The 19,616-nt window shown below is 37.2% G+C and overlaps 1 protein-coding gene across 2 annotated transcripts in view; it reads left to right on the forward strand.

The window, feature by feature from the left end:
* The window catches only part of ggnbp2 (gametogenetin binding protein 2), a 59,528-nt gene extending 40,969 nt beyond the window's left edge, over window positions 1–18,559 (forward strand). The window contains exons 5-13 of one of the 2 annotated variants that reach the window (XM_078548627.1): window positions 3,228–3,341; window positions 3,507–3,710; window positions 4,979–5,153; window positions 9,349–9,540; window positions 11,623–11,773; window positions 12,674–12,799; window positions 14,195–14,349; window positions 14,923–15,165; window positions 17,871–18,559. In XM_078548627.1, the coding sequence (XP_078404753.1) occupies window positions 3,228–3,341; window positions 3,507–3,710; window positions 4,979–5,153; window positions 9,349–9,540; window positions 11,623–11,773; window positions 12,674–12,799; window positions 14,195–14,349; window positions 14,923–15,165; window positions 17,871–18,068 (1,558 nt within the window). In that variant the 3' untranslated portion in view covers window positions 18,069–18,559. Of the gene's footprint in view, window positions 1–3,227; window positions 3,342–3,506; window positions 3,717–4,978; window positions 5,154–9,348; window positions 9,541–11,622; window positions 11,774–12,673; window positions 12,800–14,194; window positions 14,350–14,922; window positions 15,166–17,870 lie in introns of both variants that reach the window. The other variant, XM_078548626.1, reaches the window with a different exon arrangement.
* The last annotated feature ends 1,057 nt before the right edge of the window (window positions 18,560–19,616 follow it).

A 19,616-nucleotide genomic window follows, 5' to 3' on the forward strand; every position in this document is an offset into this window, starting at 1 on the left:
GGTGGGACTATTGGGACAGGAGTCAGGTGGAAACCCTGGCTTTTTACCTTTTCCCCACCTCCCCCTTAAACCTTTTTTAAAGGTCTTTTATGTCATTGACAATCAGATAACTTAGCAAAGATGAGGTATTGAAGTTGTGGTTCAGTAGCAAACAGTGCATTTAGAGAGAGATGCATTTATATAGTGCCATTCATGATCTCAAGACATCACAAAAATCTTTAGATCAAGTAAACACCTTTTGAAGTGTAGTCACTAATATAAGAAATTTTATTTTTGGTAGTTTACTTGCAAGCTCAATTCAGACTGCTTATGAAAATTCAAGATGATTGGTCACCAGACTTGGAGGTGGTTGGGGTATTGCTAGTTCAAGCAACATGAACTTGGTCCTGTGCCTATGCGTTACTGACTTAAATGAAAAATGTGCTAGGATCACATGTTAGGTTAGTATAGCTACTGTAGAGTTCTAGTAAACAGTGTTTCTGTCATTCCTGCTAATAATTGCATTGGAATAATGGCTATTTAGGTTGCCAGTAGTTTGCAAAGCAACTGATGAGAAACTAATCCCTGGCATGGATATCTTTTTATTGGTGCTTATTTTGGAAATCATCTGAATTTATCAAGCTGAAGCCGCAAATAGAAATGTTCTGTCCAACATTGAACCCTTATCTAACTATACTCTGTTGTAACCTGTTGAATACTCTATCACATTTCAAGTATTGAATTTTATAATTTCATCTCTATGTAGAAACCAGTTTCAATATTGGCTACCTTCCTACTGAAGTCCTATGGAAATATTAGCAGTGCCAATGGCTAGGTTTTAAAAAAAAAAGTAGGGTAAATGTCAGCAATTCCATTTTATAAATAATTAGACCATCTTGCATTTGGGATTAGAAATGGAATAAATGGCCTGTCAATGTGTAGGAAGTTCTAGCTAGCAAAATGATGACCTCTGCTAGTTTTTTTTAAAATAAAACTCAAATGGAAATCATGCATTTAATTTTAAGAAATACATATGAAATGGTATCCTTTCGAGCATAGTTTATGAACCAGAGCCTCACTCGTAGGGCTGCTTCAGTACGGATAGAATATCATAAAACCCAAGAGTAGGAGACCTAATCTTGAGAGTTGCGAGCAAAACTGCTACAAGAAAAAAATAATCCTCCAAAACTGGAATTGCAGGAGAACTTTGGTCAGACCATAACAGTTGGAAATATGTAGCCTTTGATTCCATCCAATACAAAAAAACAAATTAGATTTGAGTTCTGGCTTGTGCAAAGCATTATGCATAGGCTAGGGAGTAGGCAACACCAAGTGAGTATTGAAGCTGTGTTTAAATGACTGGTCAAACAAGTGATTTGATCATGAGTAATTTGGGTTAATTTTGTTGTAGGGAATCAGTGCATTTATGTTGCAACTTTGGGGTTGTGCTGGCTGATGCAGGGAGGCAACTAACTGATTTTTCTGTTGCTAAGGCAATAGAAATACACATGCCTTTTACAATGTATTGCAACTGTGACTTGGGCAAGCTGTGTTGACTTGGGCAAACTGCAGTGTCCAAAGGTGGCCTCAGCCACATCTTGATCACTTTTGCTACTTTGGATATTTTATTTTGTACACTGGTTGACTGGGGAAAGGCAGCTAGATTATGTATGCAGTTGCTCCTTGACCTCTGGTTTTCTTTAGAAATGTTAAATTGTAGTTGGGTTAAAGGAATAGCATTCTATAATTTCACCGCCTGGTTTCACAACTGTTTTTAGTTGAATACCCTTAATTAAGCTTGGCAACCCTGTAAAATATTGAGAAATTGTTAATGTTAAGTGCAGCATAATGCACATTTTTATTTGGGACAGTAATCCACCATTGTATGTTATCAGATGTATATTAAAAATGATCTGCTGTGCAAGAAATTTGGTTATGATTTTAGTTATCCCGGTCTCCAGTTAAAGTAACTGCTTTGGGTAAACATCATTAGCCCACTGAAGCTCATTTCTTCAGTACATTAGCACTCCTTGCATTAAGTTGTTTTGAATAGCTTCAGTTTTTGTAGATTATTGAACAATAAATTTAGAATAATATGTTCTGAATTTGTTTTTTGCTGAATTCCTGCTTTCTTGGGGTACTCTAAATAATATAAATTTATTTTTATGATCTTTTCTGCATAATTTTGTCAGCCTTGTGTCACGGAAGGTTGTGGGTTCAAGTCCCAATACGTAATGCAGGATCAACCAAAACACTAAGACAAATGAAACAAAATACTGGAGATACTGAAAATCTGAAACAGATTTTGTCAGAAACATTCAAGTCGGCCATGATATCTGCGAAGAGAAGCAAAGCTAACGTTTCAGGCAATTATTGTTCATCAGAACCAGATTCTCCAAAGATACTATGCTTGACATGCTGAGTGTCACCAACGTTTTTCATTTTTGTTGCACTTAAACACGTCTGGTCATTTAACTCATTACTGTCTGTGGGGTGTTGCTGTGTTTGCCTACATGGCAAATGAGTACCCCAAATTAATTGATAGTTAAGTGCTTTGAGATGTCCTGAAAATGTGGAAAGGCACTATATAAATACAAGTTGGTTTCTTTGCTTTAATATTTTTTCCTTCTCTTCCTTCCCCTAACCCATTATCTTTTCTAGACTTTAATCCTACTTGGTGCTCACCCTATATACACTTTTGTTTTTAATACCCTAATGTAAGCTTTTAATGACATGTAAATACAGTTGAGTAGCAAGTGCTGAACAATGCTTTCTAAAACTTTGTTAAGCTTCTGTAATTTGATATTCTATTCTGGTTTTGTATTTAGCTTTATTACTTCACATTGGGCGATGCTCACCATGGCTCCTAAAGATCTAAGTCTTCCTTAGGATTGGAAAATTTGAGCTACCAAATAATCATTTAATTTCAAAGTCAATTGTTTGCTCCTTGCATTATAGCATAAATCAGAAATGATTCTGTGGATCTGTTCAAGCATTTTCCCTTTTTTATGGTTACAGTATTGGATGAGTGCATATTACAAGTGGCACTATTGCATATGCAGATCAATTTTGTTTTGTTCAGAGATCATAAATTAACTGATTCTGGAAACCATCAAACCAGAATGGTGGCAAGTTTGGATAATTGTTATCTAGCATAAATGTATGTTGTAGTGACGTGTAATCTAAATGGGCCAGATGCTTTTTGTAAATTATGGAGAAAATCATGTTGTCTTTGTTTATATTAACAGGGGTTGCTGGATGGATGTGTGGGAGCTAATGTCCCAAGAATGTAGGGATGAAGTAGTATTAATTGACTCCAGTTGTCTTTTGGAAACACTAGAGACTTACCTACGGAAGCACAGGTTTGTAATCTAGCACAAGGATGCTGCATGCTGTTCTGTGCAGAATTAACAATTGAAATTAATTAGATATAAGTTAGTCAGAAGCTATTGAGGAAAAGTCACAGCATTTATCTAGGCAACCGTAATGTTCTTAAATTTCTGGTTCACATGAGCTTTTTCTTGCAGGTTTTGCACGGATTGTAAAAATAAAGTACTGCGAGCATACAACATTCTCATTGGGGAATTGGATTGCAGCAAAGAAAAGGGCTACTGTGCAGCTCTGTATGAGGGTCTACGTTGCTGTCCCCATGAACGACACATTCATGTCTGCTGTGAGACTGACTTCATTGCACATCTCTTGGGCCGTGCTGAGCCAGAGTTCGCAGGAGGGTATGAGTATGTAATTTGCTAGAGTGGGCTATCTAGCGCTTTTGGTTGCTTTTTTTAAAAAAAAAAAAATTGCATTTACTCTAGTCATGATGTAACTAAAATACTTGTGCTGAATTCAATAATCGCTTCTATTTTAAGGCTACAGCAGTAATTGACTGAAGCTTTACAGCATTTGTTTGTAACTTGCAGAGAGATCTAGATCTGTTCCAGGGCACTTTGAGAGACTGCTCACATGAGGGAGGAAACTGAACATGTGTGCGCGCCACACCAGCAACGCCAAGACATGGGGGCAGGTCGCCTGTTTCCATGATCAAAAAGAAAGTTGTGGATGGCAGTTGGAGGGTGGCTTAAAGGCTCTTTTGAAGAGGATTCAATTTCTATCATGGGCATTGTTCCTGAATGCTTCACAAATTTTTAATGTGGCTTAGGTTGTGATCATGGGGAAAATCATGTGTCTTGTTAGGGTAGAATAAAGTTTATTTTTCTAAATTGAGCGATCCCAATTTGAAGACACAGTCCATGCTGCACCCTGACTTTTTACAAGTTATTTCTGGATCTTCTGTGGCCTTGAACAGTTGTCTGTTGGATGGGCTAAGAAAATAGGAAAACTTTCATAGCATTTGAAGTTTAGCATAGCAACGTGTTTAGGCAATTGTTTTTTTTGGTTTCTTGATTCCATAGTACATTTTGCAGTAGGTTTTAAGGCCATTTTAAATCCTCCTTCCTTAGCAACTTCAGATGCCAGTAATGCAACAGTATTCTTGATATTAGTGTTGCCAAAGTGCTAACAATCAAAATTACTTGCATATATTTCTCACATTAATGTTAGCCCAAATGAGTGGGCATTTAGAGCACCTGACATTTATTTATTGCTGGAAATGTATGGAAAGAGGAATTAAGTCTCCAGAAGAAATGGAGGAAAAAATGCAGGCCATTAAATCCGTTCTGCATTAGATGCTCCATGTACTGCATCATGTCACCTGAATGCTAAGTTGAATCTAATCAATACTTCATTCTTGGTGCGGTATAACATATGGTCCAATAGCGAGGTTCTTGTACAGTGAACATTTTGACTCTTTTCTGGAACAAGCTGTATAAGTCATTGTGACATTTGAATGTTATATAAACAATGTGGTATTTACCATTTCTAAATACATTATAACTGCACTATAACTCTCCATTCTGAACGTATATTGAAGATGTTAAGTTGTGTAGGTTGGAACAAGTACCTTTTTAAAAAGTAATTTAACCAGTCGTATTGCTTTTAGGCGGAGGGAGCGGCATGCAAAAACTATAGACATTGCACAAGAAGAAGTCCTTACATGTCTTGGTATTCATCTGTATGAACGCTTGCACAGAATTTGGCAAAAGTTACGAGCTGAAGAACAGACATGGCAAATGCTCTTCTACCTTGGTATTGATGCACTGCGCAAAAGCTTTGAGGTACAGTGTTAGATTACTAATGTAAAATGTGGTTGGCTGTTTTAAATGCAATTTGAGTACTGAATATTCTGAAATTAGAATGCTTTCCTCTATCAACTATTTTTATATTCCCTGCATTTTATCTTATTGAAACAAATGAAAATGGTGGAAGACCATCACAATGAATTGGAAGTGTCAATAGTATTGCAATAAGGAAACAAAACCAATGCCAGGTACCTCCTTAGGGGAAGAGAAGATTAGAGAGCGTATACCCTGCATCAGTCAGAATAAAACATCAGGTGTTGGGTCCTTCTCTTGTCCAGGCTGTTTCCAATCCTTCATCCCTGCTACAGCTAATAAATTAGTTTAGGGAAAAGAAAGCACAGGAAAATTGCCAAAAATTTCCAATGTAGTTGATTTTATTTACAAACATAGGAACTATGAGCAGGAGTAGGCCACTCAGCCCCTCTAGCCTGTTCCGCCATTCAATAAGATCATGGCTGATCTGATTTGTAGCCTCTACTCTGCAGCCGATAACCTTTCACCCCACCATGCTTATCAAGACCCTGTCTACTTCTGTCTTAAAGATATTTAAAGACTCTGCTTCCACTACCTTTTGGGGAAGAGCATTCCAATAGCTCACTACCTTCAAAATTTATGCTCTTTTCTCTCAAATGAGAGACCCTTATTTTTACAATTTATAACAATGAGTTCAATGAGGGGAATGAAATCATGGTATCTAATTTTGCAGATGACATAGGTAGGAAAGTATGTTGTGAAGAGGACATAAGTAGGTTGTAGACGGATATAGGGAGTGGGCAGAAATCTGATGGAGTATAATGTGTGAAAATGTAAAGCTTTTCACCTTGGCAGGAAGAATAAAAAAGCAGAGTATCACTTAAACAGAGAACGACTGCAGAATTCCGAGGTGCAGAGGGATCTAGTTCTAGTACATAAGCCACAAAAAGTTAGTATGTAGGTACAGCAAGTAATTAAAAAGGCTAACGAAATGCTGCACTTTATTATGAGGAATTGACCATAAAAGTAAGGATGTAATGCTTCAGTTATACAAGGCATTGGTGATATCACATCTCCAATATTGTGTGCAATTTTAGTCCCCATGTAAATGCGCTGAGAGGCTGTTCACAGAAGGTTTACTAGATTGATACCTGAAATGAGCGGGTTGCCTTATGAGGCTAGGTTGGACAGACTGGGCTTTCTTCCGCTGGAGTTTAGAGTGAGGGATGACTTGATTGAAGTAAATAAGATCCTGAATCCAAGGTGGGTGTGGAAAGGATGTTTCCACTTGTGGGTGAGTTCAGAACTGGGAGGCACTGTTTTTAAAATTAGGGGTTGCCCTTTTAGGATAGAGATGAGGAAAAATATTTTGAGGGTTGTGCAGCTTTGGAACTCTGCCTCAAGGCGGTAGAGGCAGGGTCATAGATTCTTGTTAGACAAGAGAATCAAATCAACAAAAACAGAAATACCTGGAAAAACTCAGCAGGTCTGGCAGCATCGGCGGAGAAGAGCAAAGTTGACGTTTCAAATCCTCATGACCCTTCAACAGAACCAAGTAGAAATAGGAAAGGGGTGAAATAAAAGCTGGTTTAAGGGGGAGGGGGGGGTTGTTGGGACAATCAAGCAGTGATAGGAGGAGATAACCAAAAGATGTCACAGACTAAGGAACAAAGAGGTGGTGATATTATCTAAAAGAATGTGCTAATTAAGAGTGGAGAGCAGGACAAGCAAGGTTGCTCTAGTGGGGGTGGGGTGAAATAACGATGGGTGGAATACATTTAAAAATAATGGAAATAGGTGGAAAAAGAAAAATCTATAAATTATTGGAAAAAACAAAAGGGAGGGGGAAGAAACGGAAAGGGGGTGGGGATGGAGGAGGGAGTTCAAGATCTAAAGTTGTTGAACTCAATATTCAGTCCGGAAGGCTGTAAAGTGCCTAGTCGGAAGATGAGGTGCTGTTCCTCCAGTTTGCGTTGAAATTCACTGGAACAATGCAGCAAGCCAAGGACAGACATGTGGGCAAGAGAGCAGGGTGGAGTGTTAAAATGGCAAGCGACAGGGAGGTCTGGGTAATGCTTGCGGAGACCAAACGCAGACTGGGTGACCGCTTTGCAGAACACCTTCAGTCTGTCCGCAAGCATTACCCAGACCTCCCTGTCGTTTGCCATTTTAACACTCCACCCTGCTCTCTTGCCCACATGTCTGTCCTTGGCTTGCTGCATTGTTCCAGTGAAGCTCAACGCAAACTGGAGGAGCAGCACCTCATCTTCCGACTAGGCGCTTTACAGCCTTCCAGACTGAATATTGAGTTCAACAACTTTAGATCTTAAACTCCCTCCTCCATCCCCACCCCCTTTCCATTTCTTCCCCCTCCCTTTTGTTTTTTCCAATAATTTATATAGATTTTTCTTTTTCTACCCTTTTCCATTATTTTTAAATGTATTCCACCCATCATTATTTCACCCCACCCCCACTAGAGCTACCTTGCTTGTCCTGCTCTCCACTCTTAATTTGCACATTCTTTTAGATAATATCACCACTTTCAGCACTTCTTTGTTCTTTTGTCTGTGACATCTTTTGGTTATCTCCTCCTATCACTGCTTGCTTGTCCCAACAACCCCCCCTTAAACCAGCTTATATTTCACCCCTTCACTATTTTTACTCAGTTCTGTTGAGGGGTCATGAGGACTCGAAACATCAACTTTGCTCTTCGCCGATGCTGCCAGACCTCCTGAGTTTTTCCAGGTATTTCTGTTTTTGTTTTGGATTTCCAGCATCCGCAATTTTTTGTTTTTATCTCTGGGATCAAATCAACCTCTACCTTAAAAATATTCAATGGTTATTGTGGTTAGGTGGGAATATGGAATTCAAAACGCAAACAGATCAGTCATGATCTTATTGAATGGCGGAGCAGGCTCGAAGGGCCGAATGCCCTACTTCTCCCATTTTATATGTTCGTATTTTTAAATAGTGATCGCTAGTTCTAGGTTCTCCCACAAGGGGGAACACCCTTTCCATATCCACAGACCCCTCTGAACCTGGATTTGGATTGCTTTTGAGCCCAATAAATATTTGGTTGGCAATTAAAACTTTTATGATCCAAACATGTGGTCAACTCCAACACTTTTTTAATCCATTCCTATTTTATACGTGCTTTTTTGTGTTTTTATACACATTACTCAAGTTATTTCTAAAGTTTTTTTTTATATCATGTAAATTTACATTGGGGCTTCCATTGAATTTATTTCCCATCCCCCTCCAGTCAGTAACTGCAGGGGAGTGGTTCCATAAACCCTGGTCATTCTTGGCTAGCTCATGTAACTCGTGTGTGCCTTGATGTTATCAAGTTGACTGCATTGCAATTAAGCTTGATCCATCCTCTTTTGAGATCCACGTGCACTTAGAGGGTGCCTGGGTAGTAATTAAACACTTGGGACTGTTCTGTGGGTCTGCCACTCAGTTAAACTGAGGCACTAACAATGCAGAGCTTTAAGGTATGAAGTGGTGGAAAAAGTCCCAGTTCGTTCTCTACATGTTAAAATGCGAGCAACAGTGCAGCTGCTTTTGAGAAATTATAGATATCAAATTTCTCTCAAACTGGAAAAATGGTAGTACTATTTCCTGGGTGTTAACCAAAAGGTTCCTTCAACTCTTGGCAAGTACTACTTGAGAATTCATGGCTTGGACATATCCAAAAATAATTTCCAACTTCAATTGACTAGAACACCACCTTGCGGACAGGGTGAGAAAAATAAAAATATTGCAGTATATAATTGTTTTAACTAAATTTCTCACTGCAGAAAAATGCATGTGTAAGTAGTCTATAGTCATTGTAGGATTCTCCTAAAATACAGAACTTTCACGGAATATTTGACTCGAGGTAACTTGATCACAAAGGCCTTCCATTTTTCAACAACGAGAAGAATAGGATTCTGAAATGAGACGTACAAACTTTTGGAAGCATAGACAAGTTGGAGATTTTATTGGGGTGACCAAAGTGTACTAGTAGTATGCTTTGAGTATACTACGAGCCTAAATGGTGAATATCTGGTCTCCTGCCCTTTTTTCTAACCAGTGAAGGAGCTGTAAGGAAACCATATTTTGGTAAAATGGATACATAAATCTTGAAATTTTGCTTTTATAGACTAATAGCTTTTTTAGTAATGTTTATAAAAGAAAAATGAACTTTCTTCTGTAGATGGCAATTGAAAAAGTGCAAGGTATTAGTCGACTGGAGCAGCTTTGTGAGGAGCTCTCTGAAGAGGAGAGAGTTCGAGAGCTTAAGCAAGAAAAGAAGCGTCAAAAACGGAAGAACAGACGTAAAAATAAATGTGCCTGTGAAATATCTACTCCACTTCAAACTCCAGGAGAAACTAAGGCCCAAGAGGAGGTAGGTAGAATACTATTATTAACTTTCAAATTGTTAAATTGATCCAACAGTCCTTGTGTGCACAAGTTGGATTTCTGATCCTTGCCTTTTTGTCAATGATGGCCCATAACTACTGATAGTAAGTAAAATGTAACCTGTTCATTGGCAGTATGCCTATTTGAATACATTAATTTCAGTTTTTCCACTCCATTTATCTGCTGCAATTATACAATTTATTGGCTAGTAAGGAGCAGGCTTGCCTCCTTCCAGGTCTCTTCCATATCTTCACGATAACTGAGGTGTCTCTCTTGCCCCCTCTCTCTCTCTCGCCCCCTCTCTCTCTCTCCCCCCTCTCTCTCTCTCTCTCTCTCTCTTTCCCCCCCCCCCTCTCTCTCTCTCTCCCTCTTCTCTCTCTCTCTCTCTCTCTCTCTCTCTCCCCCCCCCCCTCTCTCTCTCTCTGCTTTGAGATATCTTGCGTTTGCCATATTTGTTAATTGACAATGGTCAAAGTAATAGCTGGTGTATGTGATTAAGAGACATTAAACATTATGTTCTTGCAAGTTAGTTTTGTATACATGGTGTCCTGCCTTTCAGGTCTCTGGATGATAATTACTGGAGAATATTTTGTTGGACTTCCCTTTTATTGGGACTGCCTGTTGGCTGTAAAGTCCAAGGGCTTAAGTGAGTCAGCCCTTGGATTGTATATTGCCAAGAATTGCATAGAAGTTACAACAAATGAAAGAAGCAGACCCTTTTGCTCAACCAGTTCATTTGGTATCTATACTCCACACAAACAGGTTATGTATACTTTGTACCCATGACTTTGTCCCATTCCCTTCAAGCATCTATCATCCCTATTCTTTAGAGCAGAAATCATATCAATGTTTAACGCCAGGCTTTTGGTAGTGCATTCCACAACCTTAGAACTCTCTTTCCATACTAAATCTATTGTACTTAATCTGTTTTCAATGTACTTTGTTTAGCCCCTCAACCACTGGAAATGGTCTATTTCTGTTCACCCTGTCCCATTTCTTAAGAATTTTAAACATCTCTACCCAATTACTCCATTATCATCAAATATGATGAAAACAGCGCCAGTTTTTTTCATCCCCGTCTTTGTATTTGTTATCTCCTACCAGGCAGCATTTAATGAATTTGTGCTGTACCCTCTTGCCTCTATCTGTCCTACACTGTGGAACCCAAAACTCTGCACACTACTTCACTTAAATCTTACTGTGGTTGATTAACTATTGCAACTTGTCTTTTATTATATCCTTTGTCATTAAACTGAGTATTCCATTAGCTTTTATATTGCCATATTTATTTGAGGTGCAACTATTTAAGGTCTTGTGAACCTGAATCCACCTTTCCAAATCCCCCTGTTCTTCCACATCACCTAGCTTTTCCCATTCAAGTATAATTTTATTTGTATACCAAAATGTATCACCCCTCACTTCAAAAGCTACTGAATACATCCTAGTTTTGTTCTTGCCCATTTCTTCAATATCTGCTTGCAGTTCCTTTTGATCTTCAAATATTTGCTATACCTCATTTCAGTTTTGCCTACAAATTTGGGCAGCATTTCCTTTAACCATGTATCCAAGTTGTTGAGATATACAGTGAAGCCTTCCCATGACAGATCCCTCTGGGGGAATGTTACCCATCTTCCAGCCACTGAGAAGGCTGCCTTTAATTCCTTCCTTCCTTTCTAAACCGTTTTTGTTTTCTGCCCTCATCTTCAGGGCTGTGGTATCTTGTTAAAGGCTTTTGAAAGACCATGTGCACCACATCCACTGCATTTATTCCATGCACTATATTTGTTACCACCTCAACTGTTGAGTTTGTCAAGGGCGACCTTTCTTTCAGAAATCCATATTGGCTGCATCTATTTTTTATTCTTCTAGAAATTAGGTGATCTTTAAATATTCCAAATATACAATACAAATGGATTTTAAACTTGCAAGCCTATAATTACCTGGATCTGGTGTCCCCTTTTTAACCACTCCAGTCCTATTGGAGACACCACTCTTAAAAGAGCCATGGTATGTTTTCCAGGGCAATCATTTTGTTTTAATTGGATACTGTATTTAAATGTCATTCCAGGCAACATCCGAGTCAGTAGAGAGTAGTTGTAAAGACTGTGGCACCATAGAAGATGCAAATGGTAGAGTTGAAGTAATTGTTACAAATGAAAGTACCTCATGCACGTGCCCTGGCAGTGAAAATCTACTTGGATCACCCAAAACAAAGAAAGGTATGTACATGTTGTACCCAATGTTTGTAGAAGAATATCTTGCCAATTCAGAGATGAAGCTTTTGTTTCGTAAAATCTTCTAATGGTACTAGACCATTTTAGATGAGTGTAACCGGTAACTGACTTTTTTTAATTAAACAAGTGCTGAGCCTGAGATTCTGGCTGGTTACTGTACTTGTTTGCTTTGGCCTTGTTTTGAGCAAGGGCTTTAGATTATCCTGGTAGCCTATTTGTTCAAAAAATAATAATTTATAGTTCCTTTTTATCTTCAAATGCCTCAAAGTACTCTTTGAAATATGGGTATTGCAGCAAGTGAATAAATAGCTAATCTATTTTTGGTGGTCATTAGGGAAGAATGTTGGTTAGGACACTGAAATAGCTATGTTCTTTGACTAATGCTGTGATGATCTTAATCAACAGACAAGGCCTCTGTTTGTTTATTGCTCCACCACGTTCTGATGTAGCACTTCAGCACTGCACTGAAGTAACTACCTGAAGCAGGCCTTCAACCTGCAAACTTACATGTTGCTAAATTGACTGTTTGTTTGGGCAGATGTTGCATGAAGCTTGGTTGTAGGACAGGCAATGACTGAAGACACTACCCCAGGCTGCTGTTGCAAAGCTGCTCTGGAGCCAAAGCTGCTGGAATCCAGACTTTTGTTTATTAATTAAAATAATGTTATAGTTGTATGGAAGCTTAAGTGACACAAAACTGAAGAAGTAAACATCTTTAAGCCACTTTCGTCAGGAAATAGTGAAGAAAATTAACAAGTAGTTGTACCCAGTACAAAGCTCATGAAGTGATATACTTCTATACAAGTAAGGTTTAATCTTAAAAGTAATATTGTGGACACAGGTTTCATTGAAGCTTCTCCTTTGTATCTTTTTGTTTTCACTCAGGTTTATCCCCACACTGTAATGGTAGTGACTGTGGTTACTCATCAAGCATGGAAGGTAGTGAGACTGGTTCCCGAGAAGGGTCAGATGTAGCTTGCACTGAAGGTATCTGCAATCATGATGAAACAGGTTAGTGATACTAAAATTCTTGGAGCATTCCTGAAAACAGCATATTGACTTAACAATATTTAAATAAATGGATGAAATATATATCTGACATTCTCTAGAACAGGGGTTGGCAACTCATGCTGCATGCAGCTCTTTAACATCTCAATTGCAGGTCCCAATCTTTTGCATTTGGGTCACATTATCATGATGATAACCTTCTTCAGAAAAAAATCCATCAGTCAAGAAAATGATAATAAGAAAAATGTTTATGTCTAGTTCCTTGTTTTGGGTTATTTATTTGTTTAATCAAAGTTAGTTTCTACTCTGTTGGACTGCAAAATAATTTTTAGGGATTATTTTAGAAAATATATGGTAATTGTGATTTTAAGATTAAATTAGTTCAAACCAACCAACCAACCTTGACAGTGTGGTTATAGATAATGCCTTTGGTTCGAGAAACAGGTTTATGGCTGTGGCCGTTACGGTTTCTAATACAACTGAGACAATTAATTATTCTGTGCTATTAGTAGGTTTTTTATCATGAGAATCAATACCCAAAAAATTGTCCCATGCCTTAGTTTGTTTTAAAGATTTTACTGACAAAATTATAGTGAACATGTTCAATTTTTACAAGATCTGCTTTTAAAAAAGCATTTTTATCTTTTGTCTTTTTACTTTTCTATTCAGTGGAAACATGCTGCTTTCCATTAAATTAATATGACTAACCATTTTTTACATTCTTTTCTGATATACATGTACATAATTCATGCAAATTGACACATTTAAACTTGAACATGCTTATACTTTAGATGCAAGGGAGAAAAAATCTAAAGTCAAGTCAAAACAAGTGACGATTCAGAGTTAGGTATATTTGTGGTTTTGATTCTTTTTACCAGTACATCATTTGCATATAAAATAAGTGTTGAATTTATGCATTATAACAGGTACTTGGCAATTTGCCATGTACTTGGTTTAGAAATACTGTATTCTTGTTTGGTGGCTCCAATAGTTCTAGGCTGTTTTTTTTTTAAGGAAGGGTTCTTCAAATATAAAAAGATTGCCAACCCCTGGTATAGGAATTAAACTGACAAAATTTCAATTGTTCAGGTTTAAACATGACCTGTTTTTTTTTTCAACTTTGTTAGGCAATGAAAATTACTTTGTGGTAGCACCTGTGCTGTGTAGTTGCTATTGGGTTTCTAAAATTATGCTATGAAAACTAGGTTGATTGGAAATCTGACAGCAGATGTTTTTTCTAAATGCGCATACTTGAAGGAGCCATTTTGTACATGTGAAGGTATATTCTGAATTTTAGTGTTGCTCGCTTACAGCATCCAGCCCAATTTTTTTGTTGCGCTTAGTGGGAAACTGCAATGGAATATATGAACATAGTTAATGTTTTTGCACGTTTGTCAGGCGATGACACTTGTGTACATCACTGTGTAGAGGACAAAGAGGAGGATGGTGTGGACAGTTGTGTAGAATGCTGGGCCAATGCTGCTGAAGAGAACACAAAAGGCAAAAACAAGAAGAAAAAGAAGAAAGGCAAAGGTGTAAAATGTGACGATGATGTAAGTATTTTGGTGGTCTTAGGCCGTTTCATAGATGTGCCTGGGAAATGTAACTAATGCTGTAAATATTTAATACTATAAGTATTTCATCCTCTGCCTTTCCCCATCAGAAGTGGATCTTTCAGTGGAATTAACTAAATTTTCCAAAGTTAGCAACTTTGTGGCATATACTCCAATCATTTTTGAGAGCAATATCTTTTTAGAAACCTGGATTTTAACTCTTGCAACTATAATGAACATAGTCATTCTCTATTTTTAACCAGATTAGGCATATATTTTCCCCTCTAAGTTACTGGAACTTTCCTATCCTTGGGAGACCATTGAGAATGACTGCAATGCCTAAGCACACTTCCTAAGCATGTTTGTGTCCTGTGGATTTGGTTATCATTCCTTCAGATTTGGATGTATTTCCTGAGGTGACTGGACATATGTTTTTGATTTAAATTGTGCATTCAGGAACCTATTCTCCTTTAGTCTCAAGTTTTCTATTTTAAATGAAACCAAAAATAAAAATGTTAACATTTTTAGTCCAAAGGCTCAAATTCTAATTTTTTTTCCATGTTTTCTCCTTAGAGTGAAAATACTGGAGATTGTAACATGGACCTAAGCAGACAAGAAAACTTGGGTAACACTTTTCATAATGAGTTACATCATGACAAAACCAAAGATAGCTGTAACTCATTAGAGAAAGGTGGCCAGCAGCCAGCTTGGGTAGCACAGATACTGTCAGAAAAGCATTTTTCACAATCTTCACAAATTCCACCACCCTGTCTGCCTGACTGGGGAAGAGGCACAAAAACCTTAAAGGAACTACTTGTAAGTATGGAAATTGTAATTCATAATGTTTAAACAGTTAAATTATTTTTTACTAACTGGTATCCAGTTAGATATAGTAATAAAAATTATGGTCAGCAATTCACTTTATATTTCAGAAGAAAGCTTAGAACTGTGCTTACGTATTGTTTCTAGACTTTGTAAACTTACTGAAGAGATTTATACATATTCATTCTTCCACCTTACTAGTGCAAAGAGATCTGTTTCAATGAAGTACTAATTACATTTTTTTTTACAGTCCTACCACATGAAAGTATCAACATAAGTGAACAAATTGACCTAAATAGTTTAGGAAATTCACTGAAGTTTTAAAAGTTGTTAGTGGAGGAGAGCATCTTTTTGACTTCCAAGATGAGAATTAAAATTCTTTGGCTGAATGGTCCAAAATTGCCAAAACAAGTTGCACCAGAAACAGTGCAACTTACCAGTTAAAATTGATTAAATTTGACTCTTGTTTTTAAATTGTTTTACATCAAAATTAGTTTCAATAGTTGAATATTCCAGGTGAGAGAATTGGGGAAATGTACATAATTCTAATGTAATATGTCTCTCTGCCAAACTACATTATTGATTTTGGGATAATGCAGTTTTCCACTTTTTAATAAGTGAGTATAGCCCAAAATGTGTAATTAATGAGAACAAAACTGCATTGTTTCTATGTATTTTCAACTAGCATACATTGCAAGACTCTGAAGGAAGAATAATGCTAGAAAAGCCTTCAAAGCACCTATCTCTCACATATGAGGTCAGCCAGGTATTATAAATCTTCAGCAAATGCCACAGGACAGTGCCAAAAGGCTGTGATTTTAAATCTGATTTTAATTATGCGGGTGTAGGGCAAATAATTTATTGGCTCACTGCATAGCAGCAGGCCGAGCTGTATTTTAATCAAGTTTCAATTAGACATGATATATCGGAACAATTTTTTTTTGTGATTTTACATAATTCAAATTTTGGAAAGAAAGGGAGACACTGGTGGTGCGATAGTTCATTCTGATGCAAGGGTCTTCAACACTAAAGTCGCATTTCAATATTTTCAAATCTGTCCACCTGATCATTTCTTTTGATGTAATAGGTCACCACTAGATGGAGTTAATTCTAACATTTTGCCAAATGAAATGCTAACAATCAACTAAAATGCAAGATTCGATGGCACTTGAAGTTTTCTCATTTGTACTCCTGAGAAATGTTCACATGATTTTTAGGCCAATGCCTTGTGATTTGCACATTTTTTCTGCACTTCTAAGGCAAAATAGCCACAAAGTGATTTTTATTTTGTTCAGCTATGTGCTTCAAGCATAACTAAATTTATTTTTTAGTATTTCTAAACCAAAAGTTAGGTACTGTATTGGTCCCAACAAACTTGCCAACTAGGCTAAGTGATAATGGGCTCATCATGAATCTGAAGATAGGGTTCAAATTCCACTCTAGGATTTGAGCATCTTGCCTAGGTTGGCATTTTAGTGAAGTATTGAAGAATTACTGTGTTGTCACAGGTGCTGTCTTAGATTCAGCAAACGATTCCAGAGGCCCTGAAAGGTTCTATTAAATGCAAGTTCTTTTTTATATATCAACCCCATCTACCAGCCTTATCACAATATCCCTTGATGCTTACACAGAAACCATCATCACTTTTTAAAAAAAAAAACTCATTGCTATTTTGGGTCATTGCTAGTACTGTTGGTTGCTACAGTTGTAGTCTTTATCTTGATTCATATCTTAAAGTTTTCAAATTATTGGAATTGAATCTTACTGTTCAGTCAGTGAGAGCCAATTCAGACAAATATGTAGTTTTCTCGTTAAGTTGAAAAATGAGATCTATAGTTTCTCCACAATTCTGCCCATTGAATGTTGAAATGAAGAGTGGACAAAGGTGGAGATGCTCGATTTAATAGATGAGTTAAATGAGCAGTAGCTTTTAGCTTCCTTCCATCTAATGAAACCTCCCAATTGCATCCTATGAAATATTCTTAACTGTTAGTTATTTTGATTGAGTTTCTTCATTTGGAACAATTCTGTTTTAAGTGAATAATCAGGATCTGATTCTTTTGAACTTCTCAATGCCAATTCACTTTCGGAAAAGTTTTAACTAGCAGATAAAATAGGAAGCTGTAAACGGAGGTCAGGTGGAACTTTATCACCTGTAAGTTTTAGACTTGTGGAACAAATCACCAGAAAAAGCTAAGGAAGTGAACATTGAGTTTGAGGCTGAACATTTATGAAATGTCATGTTGCATCAAAATATCTCATACTTTAGACAGTGAATTCCTTTTGTGTGGGTTCCTTTGTATGTCCTTAAACTTCATGCAATCTCACGATGGAAAAATTACTTATACATTTATGCAATTTGTTCTGTTACTAACAGGACAGTTTTTTTGGTGACTGCAAATTCAAAATATTTTTTGAATTTACAATCCACTCATCATTGTTCTCATTGAATAACCCCAGTAACAGTTCCAAAATAAAATGGTAATGGTTGTAAAATAAAAACAGCACATGCTGTAAATACTCAGCAGTTCAGGCAACATCTATGGCGAGAGAGACTGTTAGCGTTTCGGGTCAATGACTTAGTTATGGACCCATTCTTTTTAATATTGCAGCTGTCTGCTGGTTAACAAGATTTGTAGTACACAAGTCCTTGTGTTGTAAATAAATTATTGCTCTAATTTGCTGGTTTGACTTTTCAGGAAGAATCTGAATGTACTTCTGAGGAGGAGAATTTCATTACCCAAGATGAAATACAGGCATTTATGACAAATAATCAATCTTTCTATATCAACCGAGAACAATACCGGCAGCACCTGAAGGAGAAATTTAACAAATACTGTCGCTCCAATGACTACAATGTCTGCAATGGTTGGCTGACGACAGCTGGTGTAAACTAGCAAAGCTTGAAACAGAAGCTATTCTTTTCTACACAAACACTCTCAATGACCACTGCGCCTTCTCTCTCAATCTTAAGAAATTTAGATTTTTGTTTCCTGTTACATAATTTTACCTTGAACAATTGGTGGTGTGGTTTATTTTTATTTTTCTTTCTACACTCTCCCAGGCTGGTGGTGGGGAGCACATTTTTGCTCATCTGCTTTCTTGAAGCTTATGCAGTATTCAGCCAGATGTCTGCAAAAGCTTACTTTATACTTTTCAACAAAGCTTCTCCTCTCCCACTCACTAAATGTTTCTCTTTACTGTGAGAATTATACAAATGTCTAGTGACGAGAGATGTCCTACCATTAAATGTGTACAGAGAAAAATGAAACTTCTGATTTAAGGTTTTACAATAGACATCCATTTCAAATGATGTTTGGATGTAATATGTACAAGCGCAATGTGCAGAATTTACAAATAAAGAATATTTATTGATATGCATATCAAATTGTTGTCGTTTTATGCTAATTGTCTCAAATTAATTTAGATATAAGCATGTCTCAAACACTGAACTTCCCATTTAATTTTGATTTGAGAACAGACCAGCAAAAAGGGATATACTTGGAATATTAAGCAATTTCATCTTTTTGATTTGGTTTAAACTTTAAATCCACTTACTACTTTTGAAGCTGAGGATGCGTTGCTTGTGTGAAATAAAAGAATTATGGAATTTCTCGATCTTTTCAAGGATGATTGTGGAAATTAATTCTTGTGGTTGAGAAACTGCTGCTTATGGATTCTGTTCTTATTTAAGAACATAAGATCAGGAGTAGGCCATCAAGCCTGCTCTGCCATTCATTATGGTCATGGCTGATCATCCACTTCAATTCCTTTTTCCCCATACTATCCCTGTATCTCTTTATGTCAATGGTATTTAGAAATGTCAATCTCTAAACATACCCAATGACTGAGCTTTCAGAGCCCTCTGGGGTAGAGAACACCAAAGATTCACAATCCCCTTATTTTAAAAATTTTGTCCCATAGTTCTAGACTCCACAACCAGGGGAAACATCTTGCAGCTACCCTGTCTATCCCTTTAAGTATTTTGTAGGTTTTGATGAGATCATCTCTCATTCTTTGAAACTCTAGAGAATACAGGCCTGACTTCCCCAAACTCTCTTCATAGGATAGTCCAGCTATTCCAGGAACAAGTCTGGTGAACTTTCATTGCACTCCCTCTATGGCAGGAGTATTCTTCCTAAGATAAGTTTTCAAAACTGCACACAGTACTCCAGGTATGGTCTAACCAAGGTTCTGCACAATTGAAGCAAGATTTCACTACCTGTGTACTCAAATCTTCTTGCAATAAAGACTAACATACAATTAGCCTTCCTAGTTGCCTGCTGCATCTACATCTTGGCCTTCAGTAACTTACTGATGACACCAAAGTCCCTTTGTATGTCTACACTTTCAAATATCTCACCACCTGTTCTTCCTACCAAAGTGGATAACCTCACATTTTTCCACAATATATTCCATCTGCCATGTTCTTGCCCACTCACTAG

The sequence above is a fragment of the Cetorhinus maximus genome, chromosome 9 (genome assembly GCF_964194155.1).
Source record: "Cetorhinus maximus chromosome 9, sCetMax3.hap1.1, whole genome shotgun sequence".
Lineage (NCBI taxonomy): Eukaryota > Metazoa > Chordata > Chondrichthyes > Lamniformes > Cetorhinidae > Cetorhinus > Cetorhinus maximus.